Source organism: Gymnodraco acuticeps, unplaced genomic scaffold, assembly GCF_902827175.1.
Source record: "Gymnodraco acuticeps unplaced genomic scaffold, fGymAcu1.1, whole genome shotgun sequence".
NCBI classification, from domain to species: Eukaryota; Metazoa; Chordata; class Actinopteri; order Perciformes; family Bathydraconidae; genus Gymnodraco; species Gymnodraco acuticeps.
In genome coordinates this window covers 147,854-164,182 of record NW_022990047.1, presented here as the reverse complement: position 1 = coordinate 164,182, position 16,329 = coordinate 147,854, and the positions used below count along the sequence as shown (strand labels likewise).

Here is a 16,329-nt window from a genome sequence, read left to right as displayed (position 1 = left end):
AAACGTGTCTCTCAGAATCGAAAGAGAAAACCCTATGGGAAAAACACAAAAGCATTGTACACAATTTAAACCAATTAATGTCGTATAATTAACTAGGATAAACTGATGTTTTTTAGTGGATGAGTACTGCAGATATCACTGTTAAATCATTTGATCATTGGTTTTATTATGAAAACGTCGAGACCGGAAATACTGTTTTCAACCCGTAACTTTACATGGACGCTTGCCGCATATACACGTTCTCCTGACGAAACCTCAAATCATCTTCGTAATATCTATCAAACTATAGATCCTACATAACGACTGGACGTGGATTCTAAAAGTACAATATATACTTCTCGCTAGAAATCTAATCATAAAGCGTTTTAATGGCCAAACTATCCTACAATTTAGGATTTTACAGAGAGGGTTATTTGTGAATAAACGACCATCTGTAACGTTTGCATTCAACGGGAGCACTAGAGGCCGACAACTTTAAAACGTAATTATAGGTCGTATTAAGCGCTTGAACAAACGACATATTTGGTCGTAATAAGGGCTTAAACAATCGACCCATTTGGTCGTATGAGTTGGAGGACTTGTTGTCTTCGAAAGCTAAAAGTAAAAAGTAACAAGTGCTGACTCTAAGTTCTTTATCACTGAAGGCCCCCCGTCATGCTTCTATCCATTCAAAATATTTAATTAAAATTGCAGCAGCAACTGCTTGCAGTCTGGTTTTCAAATGTATCCGATATTAATAGAATGTATGTATTCAAATCATTCTAAAGATCTCTCACAGTAGGCCTAATACCCAATCATTCTTGTTTCCCTCTGATGATGGACAAAAGGAAATCAGCAACCAGTTTCAGTCAGACAAATCTGCTTAATATGTAACTGCAGCAATAATGGAAGGTTATTTTCTTGGCAGTACAATTTAGAATTTGCTTGGTTACAAAGTATTAACTACTTGGCTTTCACATTTATCAGCTAGAAATAGAGTACCTTGAATACTTGCAGCTCTTCCAGCAACACCTCCTCCATAGAGTCTGTGTCTTTGTTGTAAATGGTGATAACTTTCAACACCACTGAGTCGTCTAACAAAAGAGGACATTTGTCTTGTGAAAAAAAAGGTTTAAAAGGCAATGAAGTAAAACATTTCCTTGAAAATCCCAGATTGAAAACTGTCTCAGTGTATGGAAAACTGTTGTTTTTCACTTATATATTTTAAATGACTTTATGCTAACAGAAAGACAATTTCAATGGCAAAAGGGATGTTAGTGCACCCAAATGTTGAAAGTACCTCCTGTAAATCTGTTATTTTGCCAATAGTATAATTTCAAGCAGTTTTTAGTGACTTTGTACCGGTTCCGATGTAGAGAACATGATAGTGTCCGTCCTGGGCTTGGACTCTGTCCACAGCGATCTGGGTCAGCTTCCTCCTGCCCTCTGTCTGCAGCAGGACAGGTCTTTGATGCTGGGGAAGGACTGGACGATACATCACAGGATTCGAACGCACAAACCGCAAAACCTCATCAGGAAACTCCTTAGAGCTGGAGAAGCCACCACCGTTCACTTTACTGGCACACTGTTAACGAGATAATGTGACAGAAAGAGAGGGAGTAAAGTAAGGACAGAGACAGAGGGGGGCAATTAATTACATCGGCCTTTTATGCAGCATAGAGAAAATCTGACATGCTTTAGTCTGGCTCAGACTGTCCCCGTATGACCTGCTGAGGTGGCTACAACAGTGCTGACATTTACCCGAGATGTCCTACATGCTTTCATCGCTTACCCTCACAAAGGACCTCTGTCATGGACACAGAGTATTGGGGAGTGCTGTGAATACATGATTGGTGCTAACGAAACAATATATGCTTTAACAATACTTTATTCAGACTTATACTCACAGATCCAGGTCGAGGGTAAGGGACTCTACCCTCATAAGGTGTCCAGTGATGCTCAGGCCTCTCCCGGTAAGCAAATGGACCGTTAAAGGCTGCTCTTATATCATCCATGTGATAGACACACACTGCAAAACCTTTAAACACCGTACTGTAAAAGAAGGTTTGATATGTTATTTGAGGGATAGTACAAATTGGACTGTGATTAAATGCAGACCTCACACTTCATGTACCTTGTTGTGCTAAATAGGCCAAAGATTTCTGGGTTTTTGCCATCCTTGTTCTTGAGCACAAACACATCCTCTGAAACACAACATTTAGAAATTAGCTTTTAGTTAGCAACACTAGTTTGACATTTGAGTTTTTCAGGTAAATGTTAAGGAAAATTCGACACGGTCAACATGGTGAACATTAAATGTGCTGATCATGAGCATTTTAGCACTGTCATTGTAGGCATGTTAGCATGCTGACATTAGCATTTAGCCCGAAGGCACTGCAGTGCTAATGTTACAGCTTCACACAGCTGCTAACATGGTTAAGGCAGTTTATTAAGGGACAGGCATACCATTAACAGGTTTTTAATTTCAAGGTTTTAGGATTATTCAACAGATTTAGAAAGAGGTTGAATGTTTTTATCCTGCAGTACATAGACAGATATCCTTTGTTTAAAATAGAGGGGTTTTAGCTCTACTACACCATCTGGCTGTAGCTACATCTTAAGGAGACAATCAGGAGTGTTTTTTGCGTTGCTACTAAAAATTGGTAGTATTACTGCTGCAGGTCGAGCTCACAATACAACAGGTACATTACTGTCAAGAAAAGAACCCTCAACGTTTAACATGACATTATTAAGAAAACATGCTTAGAGTTTCATGTAGCCCCACCAAGTTCATCAAAGTGTGTATCAATGCCATTTGGTCCAGCCACAGAGCAGATAAGACGAGTTTTCAGGAAGGAGCTCCATCTATTCACCAGCATTCTCTGTCCTCCTTGGTCATTCTGACAGATGAAGGCAGATATAGAATGTGAGTGCAATTCCTGGGCTTTAGCTGGATAACGGCCAGAAATCTTTTTACAGCATTGGCATTCTCACCGCACAGATTCGCCCAACACGAGTATACACAGCCTTGTTCAGTCCTTCAGCATTCATCTCTCGCTCAGTGAAGAAGAAGTACACTTTATCATCATCCCTGTCATCGTTGTCTGGAATAACTGCCGACCCCACAAATTTAGGTTCTGCAGGGAAAATCATTTGTCAGAAAATGTACAATGAATTCAAACAATTTTATAAGCTTTTATTGAATATGTATGCAAATATTATCGCAATATCCCAGTACTGATTTTTGGAATATGTTTTGAAATATTATTGATTCATACATTTTTGAAAACGTACTTTTTACCTCAAGCACTCCATTGAATTTAAATTAAGATCCTTTTTTTGTAGTTTAGTAAACAAACCATTGAGTTGCTGCCTGTCGTCTCTTTCAGTGCGCGTGTAGGTCTGGTTGTTCAGTCGACAGAAAGCACCATCATTCTCCCAGTAATCAGTGTAAAGACCAATATACAGCTCTCCTCCTAATAAGTGAAAATGCATATGTTATCAACTGTAAAACCAATTTTGCGGTGATTGAAATACATGCATTAAATATAGGACCACAAGATGGCAGTATTGACTGGTTAAAGGTAAACACTTTGTGCTCAACTGATGTTGAGTGAGTGACAGAGTGAGCAGTGTCTTACTGGAGAGTGTAGACGTACAGGGACTGTTAGGATCGTATGGACAGCGTCCTCTGCCACTCATGATGCTGTCTTCTTCAAGAGAAAACAGCTTATCCTGAGAACAAAACACATATATTCATATACAGGAATATGATGCAAATATGCTGGAATATGAATTCAGCCAGAACAAACATTTAGTAGCTGTTTCCTTGCCATTTCTTGAACACCAGGAGGTTGTGTGTGATAAAGAGATAAAGCTGAACTAGAGAGAGGAGGGATCAGGAAGTGATTGATGAGGAAGAGGAAGAAAGATTGATGAGACAGGAAGTGATGGATGACCAGAGAAAGGAGTTTTGTCTGGAAGTGTATAACCCACTATGGCCTGCTCTTATATCATATTGAATTCACTACTCCTACTCTTCTGAACCTATTGCCCTGCACAGCAGGTGGTGATTGCACACATACACATAGAACTGAACTCTCTTTAGAATCAAAGCTCATATCTTTTGAGCCACCAGAGTGTTTATGACTGTTACTGGCAGATCAGAGGAAATGTCATGTGTTGATTTATGAGTAGCCGTGGCACCCTACTGTGCTGTGACCATCGCCCGATCTACGACTGTAACAGAAGTCCAGTCTTGAATTAAACCCATCCATCATATAATCACAAAACCAGAAGAAAAATAGTTAAAAAAGGCTCACGTAATAGATTTTTTAAATGTCTAGGGCAGTGGCACAAAAACTCTCAATTTGTTTATCTGGGATTGGCAAATATGACAATAGTATTTTTTGTAATTACGGAAATATTATTCTGCTCAAACTTTATGGTAATCCTAGACTAAGTGTAATCTCATACACCAAGTATTATAATTTGTCTGACCTTTATGCAACCTTGGAGAGAGATTAAGTGGCTTATACGGTCCCGGTTTTGCTCTCTCTAAGGGCATTCCAATGATATGAGTGATGAATGGTTCCTGTTTGAATGGCGTGAGTGGCCTTGTCGACCTACTGGACTAGTGTTGGAATGCAGGGCGGAAACCTTCTCCGATCTTTACACTCTAAATACACCCTAGAAACACACACACACACACACACACACACACACACACACACACACACACACACACACACACACACATACACACACACACACACACACACACACACACACACACACACACCACACACACACACACACACACACACACACACACACACACACACACACACACACACTGAGGACTGTTGCATGTTCGGCGTATGTGATAAAAGTGTCATACTAGAGCCAAACATGCTACAGATGGATACAAGCTATTTTGCATGGACACCAGTGCGCAGGAAAAACACTCCTGTGCAACAGACACACAGAAAAACACATATTTGAATTGACCCCTGAGTGTGTCTAAGTCTAAACAAACCTCTTGGAGCATGCTTCAATAGAAAGGAGCACCTGGCCTGTTGTCCCTGTTTAGCTGGACAGTAGATGCGTCAAATTGTTTCAAAATGAATGAGAACCTTGTGCAAAAACATTATGTCTTTCTCTAAGAAAACCAAAACTCCACCCTCTCTTACTCACTGTCTTTTCCATATCCACCCTTCACATTACTCCTTGTTGCTAGGAGGATAAACTCAAGTAGTCAGAGTCCAAGCTGTACTAACAGTTTAAGGAGCTCCTGGCTAAAACATAGAAACTGTGTGAAAAAGGTTTTGGCTACTCCAACAAAACACTAAAGTGTCGAGGAGAATTACACAATGTAAAATAAATATGCAACAATTCCATTGGAAAACATCGTTTTTTCCACCAGTTCTTTGCAGTGAAAATCTGGAGCTCATAAAAGGCAACCACTGATGGGGCGAAGCCTGCGATCTAGTTCAGGCAGTCAACTCGAGCACTTGTGCTGCATTCATACTTAACGCCCCTTGCCACTCTACAACCAACCAAACAGAGTCTCCTTAATATGCCGCTCTATTTAACCTGCCAGATATCTCTCTATGCAATGCTTGCTGCTGCTATTGCTGCAGCAACCTCTACGTCGCTGCTGCTTGCCTGCCCTACCACCACCCCAGTTTCCACCCCAGCTTCCACCTGTAGGCTCGGGGGGTTAGTAATTTAATCATCACTCATCGTGCTATGTATATCTGTGGACTGATGAGGTCCGAGCCTAGATGCCAAACTCAACTATATGCTGCTTCTAATAAACATGTTAAAGAAACACGTGAGTTGTCTGACTGAATTACAGTTCTTAAAGCAGGAAAAGAAAGAAACACCAAAAGAAATGTCCAGCGTGGATCAAGTCATTTCTGGAGAAATATTTTCCAACGCCCATAACTCTGACCCAGTTTATCAGTTTATACTGACCTCACTGAGCACACACACCTGTAGCCTTGGAGGCTGTGCTCTCAGTGTTTTGTCTCCCTGATCCTGTCTGTTGGCGTCAGCTGATAGAGGTGTTATGATTCTATCTTGTTATGCACAATGTTGATTATTCTCTCAGAACTAGCTAAATACATTGGTCTGGGGTAGAGATCTTGAGAATTGGTTTGGCATCTCAACCTGTGTCAACTCGTGGCTCATGACATGTCTTGTGAATTCTCCGGCCGAAGCTCCAAATAAACCGTCAGTGTTTTCCATCAAAGTTCCAGCTCTCCTCGTGTCTCTCTGAGTCCTGTTTCCAATTGCTTCAGAAGTTTTCCTCACAATATCAAAGTGTGGTTTGACTTTGAAAATATCTCAAGATGGGGGAAACCTTTCGGTACTATTTGAATGTTTGGTTGTGAAACTCTAATGCTGTGTTAGGGACTCACCTGCCCTGTGTGTCCCACTCTGACCAGGACACAAACTGGGTTAAAGGCTCCCGTTCCACAGACCAGCAGATGGGTCTGGTTGTACTGTTGCAGGACCTTGATGTAGTTAGCACACTCCGACTGTTGGAAGAGATACAGGCAGCAGTGGGTGGGACGGAGGGTGGTTGGGTTAGGGGTCATGAAGACAGATTGAGGACAAGCGGAGAAAATATTGTAGCGGAAAAATGCCAGAACTGCCAAATGCCAAACTGCCTCATCAATACTTCAGGTTGAACAGAGGTTAATGAGCACAGTAAGATATGTAATTGAATCCACTCGTGTTGGCAGCGTCTATCTATATAATTGACCTATCTTTCTAGAATAATTTTAATAAACTTTATATATAAATGTAATTTTTAACTGAGATGTATCAATGTAAGCCACACTACCCAATGCGCAGTTGAGAACATATTGGTATACAGTCATGAACTGGATGTCCCTTACCTTTTCCCTCCCCTTCATCAAACACTCCTCAATCTGAGATTCTGTAGTGGCCCACTGGATCTGTGAAAAAAAAGTAAAAGTCAAAATGACCTATTATAAAAAATGGCATTGATGTATAGTTAAACATGTGACCAGGCAGTCACTATCCACTACTGCATAATTATCTCTCAAGGGTATCTTGCCATCTTTTTAGTTTCGAATTAAAACATCTCACAGACATATGAAGAGGCACACGTGTTTGGCTAACCTATTGCCCTATGGGTTTGTGAGTTCAAAATGTCTAATTTCCTGGGAGGGATGAAAACAGGCCCACCTCTCTGTGGTGTGTGTTAACCTGGTCCAGGCTAAGGGAGAACAGAGTATTCTTGGCCCCGACATAAATCCTGTCGTGGCTCTCATCCAGCAGCATGGTCTGGGGCTGAAGAGATGCTCCATGTGCCTGGAACACCCAGGTCCTGTTCAGCTGCCAAAGCTCTGCAGGCAACAACATGAACACAAATAATTAACACAAAAGTATAGCAGCACAATAGAAACCTGCTATTTTACAATTTAAGGATCTACAGAGTTTTCAATTCAAACTGAAATCCTCATTTTCTTCTGTATAACCAGCAAGATTACGTTTGACCAAATCCCAATCCTCAAGGGATTCTTACTTCTCCAGTAACATGTGCCCCAACTTCTCCCATGGCCAAGGTCACATTACCACATGTGTTTCTGATTCACTGCTTCCCCAAGGGAACAGCAAAGAGCAACAGCATTGCTATCTTCCCATCTCATCCCTCCCTCTCATGTGGCACCTATGCCTCCTTTCATTACATTTAGATGTGCTTTATGTGTCATTCACTAAAAAAAAGTCTTATTTTTATATTCATTAAAGGTTTATAAGGCATAAAAGAGTGTCATAATGCATAAAAGAACACGGGTAACCGACATTTCAGGCATTAGTACCTACCAATAAATTGCCTTAAAGACTCCTGAAAGGAGAACTGACAGGACATAATGACAATTTATAAAAGCAGGGTTGAACAAAGGTGGATATGGGTCTTGGGAAAGATGTTGTCATGATTTGGAGGGACATTTGATGTGCAAAGCATGGTCTATCATCGTCTCTTAAACCGAGAGAAAACAGTTTTATCTCACAGGAAACGGAACAAGTCTTTTTATCAGCAGTTATTTTGATATACGCCACCACTCCCTGTCAGTCTTGCTTAAGGTAATTTAAATTGACATATCTGTCAAGATCCATTGCTTCCTTTTTAATACAAACACACACTGATCTGAATGATCCCAGACCAATAGATAGTCTGAATGCAAATGTGTGAAACACCCAGTTGAGTGTACCTGATTGAACATGACAGGCTACTCCTTTACCTGCTCTCTGAATGCTTCTGGTGAGGTTGAGGGTGAATGATTTTAAATAAAAAGCCTTAGAGTAATGCACTTCCTCTGGATTTTAATGGCCTTAAAAACCTTTCATTAACACATGACCACGTTGGACCGGGTGTCCTTGTCAAAACAATTAAAAGTAGGGATCTGGTCTGTGTTAGCACCGCTTTTCCAACCTTAGACAGATTCAAATAGACAAGCCTGAGTTTTTGGATCGTATTCATAGCACCAGCATTGCACAGGCTGTTTTCTCTCAATTTGTTATTTTCATGCCTACATTACAGTTTTTCTCGATTGCTAACACACTAACATTATGCATAAAGCACAATTATTTTAACCGACACTCAAAGAGCAAAACATCGGCTCAAATCTCCAAAACTCTAAACAGGTTTTCAGCTTTTCACACAATTTGCAAATCAACATGGCACTTTTTGCAAACCACTGCACACATTTCTCCATGTAAGACACAGGAAGTCACGTGTTAGCAGGTTTAAAACACTGATATTCAAAATGCCTCACACATGGACCAATAATCAAGAAACACGTTCCACCTGACCAAACACCTGATAGCATCATTGTTGGCTCATCAATCAGGATGTTAGCACTATAAAAAGACCACAGGTGAGTACTTTCTTACAGCAACAATGGAAGCCAACATGGAAGCAAGAGCAAGAGGAAGAGGAGAGGAGGAGGAAGAGTACTCTCTAATGAAATGAAATGTTATCAACCATGGTTTGACGATGAGAGAGGCTGGACAGAGGGTTCAGCCTAATCTAAGCCGATTTACTGTTGCCTCTGTAATCCGGACACTTAGACTTGAAAACAGGTTTGTTACCAGTTTGTAGCTCTGCATAATTCATGATATATCAGTGCTTATATCTGTTGTGTGAAACGTATTTACTTCATTACTGTAATTCAATTGTTGGCATGCTGCATACTATAACTGTACACAAATCCTGCACAATATACTGTGGTAAACTTACTTTGATGCAACACAGACACTGACCGACCAACACTATATCTTTGTTGTTTATCTGAAGGACTGAGAAACAAAGAGGAAGGCTAAGGGTTTTCAATGAGGCACAGGAAGCAGCAGTTACAAACTGGGTTTGGCAAACAATGCATCACACTTAGAGAGATCCGAAGCATAGTAGCTATGTGCTGAGATGCATGTTGCACAATGTTATTTTTGAATAAAATGTGATTTTTTTCAACAACTCGTTTGTATTTCTTCCTTTACTGTATTTCTGTAAACTCAAGCAATCTTTCTCTGCAGAAACCTCTACTGTATGTACAGAGCATATCCCATAACAGATGAACGTGCTTTAGATTATGCTCAGCAGTGTGTAGCTGGGTGGTCAAACAATCTAGTGTTATGAATGAAGCGTGTTATATTTGGTGCATTTGCTAAGTCTTAATGTAGTTTTGAGTGCAGTTCTTCACTTAGCAGGATAAATGAGGAGTTTTGCACTTTGGGTGTGTGGTTTTGTGAATTGTGTTCTGAGAAACTGAGCAATTAAAAAATAAATGTGTGTTAGCAATCGAGAAAAACTGTAAGCTGTCCACATTCTACTCTTAAGAAAACTCCCTTTAAATGAAGAGAGGTGAAAAAAAGAGACCCCTGCATGATTGTAATACTATGTCAACCTTACAATACCTCAAATAACGCTGAGATGTCTCTACATACTAGGGTAGCAGGGGGCAATTGTATGATTTGTTTTCCTAGCATCTGTATATTTTGAGGGATACTTGATCTCCAAGAAAGAAGTAGAGAGTGTTTATCCTATTTGTGCAGATTAGTCATAGTAACAGCCTACACTCGTAGAAGTTGTGTTTGTTTAACATAGGATTAGGTATCCACAGAGGATTGGTCGACTTGTATATTTTGTTGGCTATTAGGATTTCTATGTTGGAGAAAAGCCACTGTTTGTTTGAGTAGCATTAGATCTTGGCGGTTAGGTGGCAGAAACTGAGGGGATGTGGCAGTGGTGTTCTGCCAGCGTTCAGACATGCTTCCTGTAATTATCTAATCCACACACACTTAGAGATCTTTCTCTCTGTCTCTCTCTCTCCCACCCACACACCCACACACACACACACACACACACACACACACACACACACACACACACACACACACACACACACACACACACACACACACACACACACACACACACACACACACACACACACACACACACACACACACACACACACACACACACACACACACACACACCACACCCACACACACACACACACACACACACACACACACACACACACACTGTCTCGCCTCTCTATCTCCTCACAGTCCCCTCTGAGTATAGCTCAGCTTGGATCAAGGACAGTCCTCTAACATTTCACTCCACCTTTTCTACAAGTGTTAGACCAGGCTCTCAAACAATCAGCTCCTTCTTTTGGTGAAGTCCAATCTGCTACCACTTATTTAGATGACAGACGTAAACGGATATTTAAACTGATGGAGTAAACAGTCCATAAGCTAAAGCCTTTTTTCCGTCTACTTTTCACCTGTCTTTGTCAATAATCCTGAGTGGCAGCTGATTTAGATGGACACACGCTCACAGCCAGATTCATATATTCTCTAGCTGTCTCACGCTATATAACAAATAAACAAAACTGCAGATAGATTTAGTTTTATAATTGTTTTCACATTTTTAAAGTTAATACCTTGTTTGTTTTGTTCGAGGAGAAAGTAGAAACTAACAATAACCAGCTTGAAACTTGAAACATAAAAAAGAAGAAGAGGATGACAGAAAGCTAGAAAGTATCCAATATATAAGAGTTACTATAAAGCACAATTGGTGGATGTGATTACACTGACAACCTGAAAGATACTTCAGAGACACAATGCTGTTTAAGAGGTTACTCCTCTGTCATTATATGTGCACAAGTTAAAGACAGATGCAGCACTGCTGAGCCTGAAGAAGGGAAAGGGGGGATTTCCACAATCCCCCTCTCCTCTGCTCTCTCTTTTTTCACGCCATCTGCAACCAGTGAGGGCTACTTAGCTAAGGAACTGAGAGGAGGAGGAGGAGGAGGGTGTTTCTCCATCGGCAACTGAGCTAGGGAGACACATGGCCTCCACTGTGATCCCACTTCAAATGGAAAATACAGAGAAAAAGGACTCCCTCAAGACACACACTTTCATCGGCTGTCTGAGGAGTGCTGAGAGATGCCCGAGAAGATTTGGTTAAGTGAAATCAAAATAAACTGTGTGCTGTCCTCCTTAAAAGGAATCACCAATGTGTGTGTGTGTGTGTGTGTGTGTGTGTGTGTGTGTGTGTGTGTGTGTGTATGTGGAGCAATTTGGGGTGATGTGTCTTGCCCAGGGACACAACGACATGCTCTGCAGTGGGACTCGAACTCGCTATCCCCTGATTTGAAGTACAACACACTATCCACAAAGCCACAGCCTCCTTAGCAAAGTGTAAAGAGAGTGTGTGTGTGTGTGTGTGTGTGTGTGTGTGTGTGTGTGTGTGTGTGTGTGTGTGTGTGTGTGTGTGTGTGTGTGTGTGTGTGTGTGTGTGTGTGTGTGTGTGTGTGTGTGTGTGTGTGTGTGTGTGTGTGTGTGTTTCTAGGGTGTATTTAGAGTGTAAAGATCGGAGAAGGTTTCCGCCCTGCATTCCAACACTAGTCCAGTAGGTCGACAAGGCCACTCACGCCATTCAAACAGGAACCATTGTGTGTCCAGTCACAACCTACTTCTATCTACGTTAATGTTTAACCAGGAATCTGGAGGATTTCATATAAAACATTCCTCAGGAAACTCGACACTTTTGCTGTCATAATGTAATGTGTTGCCAATATTAAGCACGCAATTCATGTCAGACACAAAACTTGTGGCAAGGAGTCTCATGTTTCCAGCGAAATAATCCTATATGAGCTACGGGCCTTGTGCTGAAACAGAAACAAAGACAATAATTGAAGTGGTGGTGCAGTTAAAGGGGTTAGGAATAAGGAAAGAGTCTGTTCTCCTGAGACTGTGAAGCTCCTGGGGGGGGGGGGGTCTGGAGCTGGATCACTAGGGTGTTATGCTATTATCAGTATACAGCCTTGTGTTGCTTCATCCTCGTGTGTGTTTGGGGGGGGGGATGATGTCAAGGAGCAAAATGAGAGCCACATGGAGAGAGAGAGGGCAGCCTCTGTTTCTCTGTAATAAGCTCTGTGACCTAATCAACCACACATGTACATAACCTTGGAGCCAATATAAATGAGTTATTGATGTGAGTTACTGCGTGCTTAGCTATACAGTAAGTTAAAAGCTCCTTAACGTTTAAAATGAATATCATATGTTCAATTATTTGTGAGGAACATTTAAAGCAATGTTATCACAAAAAACAATCTCTCAATTATTTAAGAAGCAAACAACCCTGAACAAATACAAGCCTGTGAACAGATTATGTGATGCATTGAAGCAATATCTTCTTGGCATGATTGTGTCTTGAAGCGCTCACTCCCGTATAATCCTTCATTCCTATTTCCCCCCCTCTCTTACATCATTGCAACATACTCTCTAAAGACTAAAACAATCTTTGTGCTTTCTCTCCTTTTCTCAGGTCACACATTTAACTCATCTCCTCTTCCTGATCCCTTCGCCGGGAAAAGGTCAGAAAGATATTAGAGTTTCACCAGCTGCCTTCCGCCCTAGACATCTCATTAATGAACTGGAGAGCACACACATAACACAATGGGAGAGAAAAGGACGCTGAGATGTACATAGACAAAATGAAAAAGCGAGAAGGGGCGAGAGGGTGAGTGTGCAGGGGAGGGCTTGGAATATCCTTTTTCCTTTGCTGACCTAAGAGGTGTGATTTATCTAATCATCCTCATAACCTCAGTTTTCCAGTGGTTTGATATAAGGGCTGTGACTGCCCTATGGCCGAGATCCAAAGTGGTAAATGTTAAATATAGGGTGCACATGTAGGGCGGAAGACATTTAATGGGACAGCTCACTTTTCACATTAGCTTGACATAAAAAAACATACAAATAAAAATCCCCCCATTCATTTTATTTCAGGCAGATATAACTTGAGGCCATACTGGTATTCCCCACTTCACCATCAGAAGACACTCATCTACAGCCACATCATTTCAAGGTTGTAAAATACATAGAGAGAGCACTTACTTGTCTGGAGAGGAAGGTTTAAAATTACAGCCCAAAAGGGGGGTTTCATACATACAGTAATTGCTACCTGAGTAATTCCTGTGTTCACACATGCATGTCTCTATGCCCTTTGTGCTGAACAACTCACCATTTTCCTGAGATTGCTGGAGAAGAGAAATGGATTTAGCATTTGTTGACCTATGTGTGCACAATTTAATTCATTGTATGTCATTTCGTTTTTAAGAATACATCCCACACACGGACACACACACACACACGCACGCACACACGCACACACACACACACACACACACACACACACACACACACACACACACACACACACACACACACACACACACACACACACACACACACGCACACACACACACACACACACACACACACACACACGCACACACACACACACACACCACACACACACACACACCACACACACACACACACACACACACACACACACGCACACACACGCACGCACACACATACCAACTGTACATAGATGTATGAGTAAATCCAGCTGTTAAGTGCTTTAACCAACTTTTGTTTACATTTACTTTGAGGTAAATGTTGAGTTTATTTATTTAAGAGAACATATACAGTATGAGTTTAACCCTGTCAAAACAGCTGAACTTCACCTGATAACTTGATACACTTTCACAGACCTGCTGAATATTTTTATATTTACTATATCATTACTTTTACTTCATTATTTTGACTTTTAAATAAATACATATTTGGCAGGCATGCTAAAGGGATAACTGCTAATTTGCTAACTTATTTTCATGAAATGTTAACGGTGTTTACCAAAGATGCTCTCTTTTACTAAACTCAAATGAAAAGAGAGGCGAGCTTGAAAAATGTGTTTTTCTGCAAACAGCTGCAAGAGCACACAGACTCTCCAACACAAGTAAAAATGTAACTTAATATCCAACATATCCAACTTTGCAGAGGTAAGGACGTTTTAGAAGTGCATTCGATCTGATTAGGTCATCATCATTACAAAACTGCTGTATAACACACTCCACAGCTAAAGCTTGGCGTAATGTCAGTGCTGGAGAGGCAGCAAAATAAGTCTAGCCTGGCCACCTACCTGCAGCCTGTCGGCACTTTGACACATGCTAGCTGTGCAACAGCATCATTAGCAGTAGAATTGATGGTCATCCTAAAATAAGAGCTAATTTCACTCCACAGGACTCGATATTTGAAGCTGCTGCCAAGAGCCTGATGATGCTGATCTAAATCTCATGGATTTGTGTCCAAAAACCCCAAAAATAGTACAAAACAAGCTTTCTGTTCCAGAGAGCATGTCTCCCTATAGGGCATTTCTACGTATAATAACACAGGATTTAGGTAGTTTGGTTGGCCAAAAGTCCAAGAAATTGCTTGTGTTTAAGGACTTTGAAAGCTGCGTAGTAAAGGTTTAGGTTTAATGATCTCTAAAGACAGCTGTGAGCCAGTCGTTGTAACTCAATACTCTGTGTGATTTAGGTAACAACCTTTTGGAGCCGGAGTTAATTGGGGAAGTAAGCAAACTAAAGGATGGCTGGGATGAAAGTGAATTTAATGCATTTGGTCCAGAAGTCTAGACAAGACGATGGTGAATAGATGAAAGAGAGAGTAAATAATAATTCCACACCATGTGTGAGGTGTGGCTAACATCAAAGCATGCTAAGATTCATGGCGGATGGTAAGGTCATCCTTGAACTATGATAATGTGCCCAAAGGAATTCATTCCCAGAAGATAGGAGAAAATCGATCTGATGTTTTATTGAGTTCTATTGATCCGACATTGATATCTGCCTACAGTATGTGAACAGGAGCAGTTTGAAGACTCCCATATTATTCACTTTCATTTCACATTATTCTAGTTTTTCCACCCTCTTTTGATACCAGATGTTGTGGTTATATTTTCTTAGTCCTTAGGGTGAACAGTTTAAACCACAACCGCTCCATCTCCCTGAACTAAATCCAAGTCATTGACGTGTGTGGAATTCACACTATTCTGCTTGTGCATGTGTGCATGTGTCTGTCTGTGTGTGTGTGTATACGTTTGTGTGAACTTAAGGGTGTGTGCACAAATGACTGGCAGAGCACATGAGGCATATATAAGGCTTAGATGTTTTTCATTCCATAATGATAGGATCCCACTGCAGCCGTCTCATGGCGCTGTCAGCCTCTGTGCTAGCCAGAACATGTATCAGCACGGAGAGTTGGAGAGAGAGAAAGGTGGATGCCAATCACTGTAGAGGCTTTCCCCTCAGGCGGTTAATGACATTGTGATATTCCTCCAGCACCTTAGTCACGATCTTACCTAGTATTGATGTGGCATTGATGACTTAGCACATCAGCACTGATCTGCTCACTTTTGATGATATGTGAGGATCATTACTGTGTGTATTTTTCTCTGAATGTTTCCTTTAAATTCATTACCTTTCTACTTTAAAGTGGACCTATCATGCTATATTTGAAACATATACTGTAGTGCCATACCTATATAAAGTATATAAATATATATATTTTTTCAAAATACCAAACAGATCCTGCATTTTAGCCATGCCTCATTTCACTCTATTTGCTCTTTCCAGCCCTGTTTTTGCAGGGGGCTGATTCTGTGAGCTGCAACTGACCACGCCCCCCTGCAGGAGAGGGGAGTTGGCAGTTACTTTGGCATTAGGGCAGGGATATCTAGATACTTTCCAAGGTTTGACATAATGAATTGTGCTACTTTTAAAGCAAGCAACGATGTTTTCAAATCTGTAATAAAAAAACTCCTCAAAAACACTATCGAAGCAGTTCCTGCCGTTGCTAGGTTAGTTCAAACAGTAACAACGGACTATTTTTCTTAGCGGATGCATGTCAATTTAAATCAATCCATACAACTATTTTTTAAATCAATAAAAT

At 40.9% G+C, this 16,329-nt stretch overlaps 1 protein-coding gene across 2 annotated transcripts in view; it reads right to left on the bottom strand.

The window, feature by feature from the left end:
• sema3e (sema domain, immunoglobulin domain (Ig), short basic domain, secreted, (semaphorin) 3E) overlaps positions 1-16,329 on the bottom strand; it is a 30,493-nt gene that overhangs the window by 11,263 nt on the left and 2,901 nt on the right. For both annotated transcript variants that reach the window (XM_034215684.1, XM_034215685.1), the window contains exons 2-12: positions 7,201-7,361; positions 6,888-6,947; positions 6,405-6,524; positions 3,621-3,714; positions 3,339-3,455; positions 2,974-3,116; positions 2,765-2,879; positions 2,114-2,183; positions 1,887-2,031; positions 1,342-1,564; positions 982-1,073 (exon numbers count right to left, since the gene is read on the bottom strand). In XM_034215684.1, coding sequence (XP_034071575.1) covers positions 982-1,073; positions 1,342-1,564; positions 1,887-2,031; positions 2,114-2,183; positions 2,765-2,879; positions 2,974-3,116; positions 3,339-3,455; positions 3,621-3,714; positions 6,405-6,524; positions 6,888-6,947; positions 7,201-7,361 — 1,340 coding nt within the window. The remainder of the gene's footprint in view (positions 1-981; positions 1,074-1,341; positions 1,565-1,886; positions 2,032-2,113; positions 2,184-2,764; positions 2,880-2,973; positions 3,117-3,338; positions 3,456-3,620; positions 3,715-6,404; positions 6,525-6,887; positions 6,948-7,200; positions 7,362-16,329) is intronic.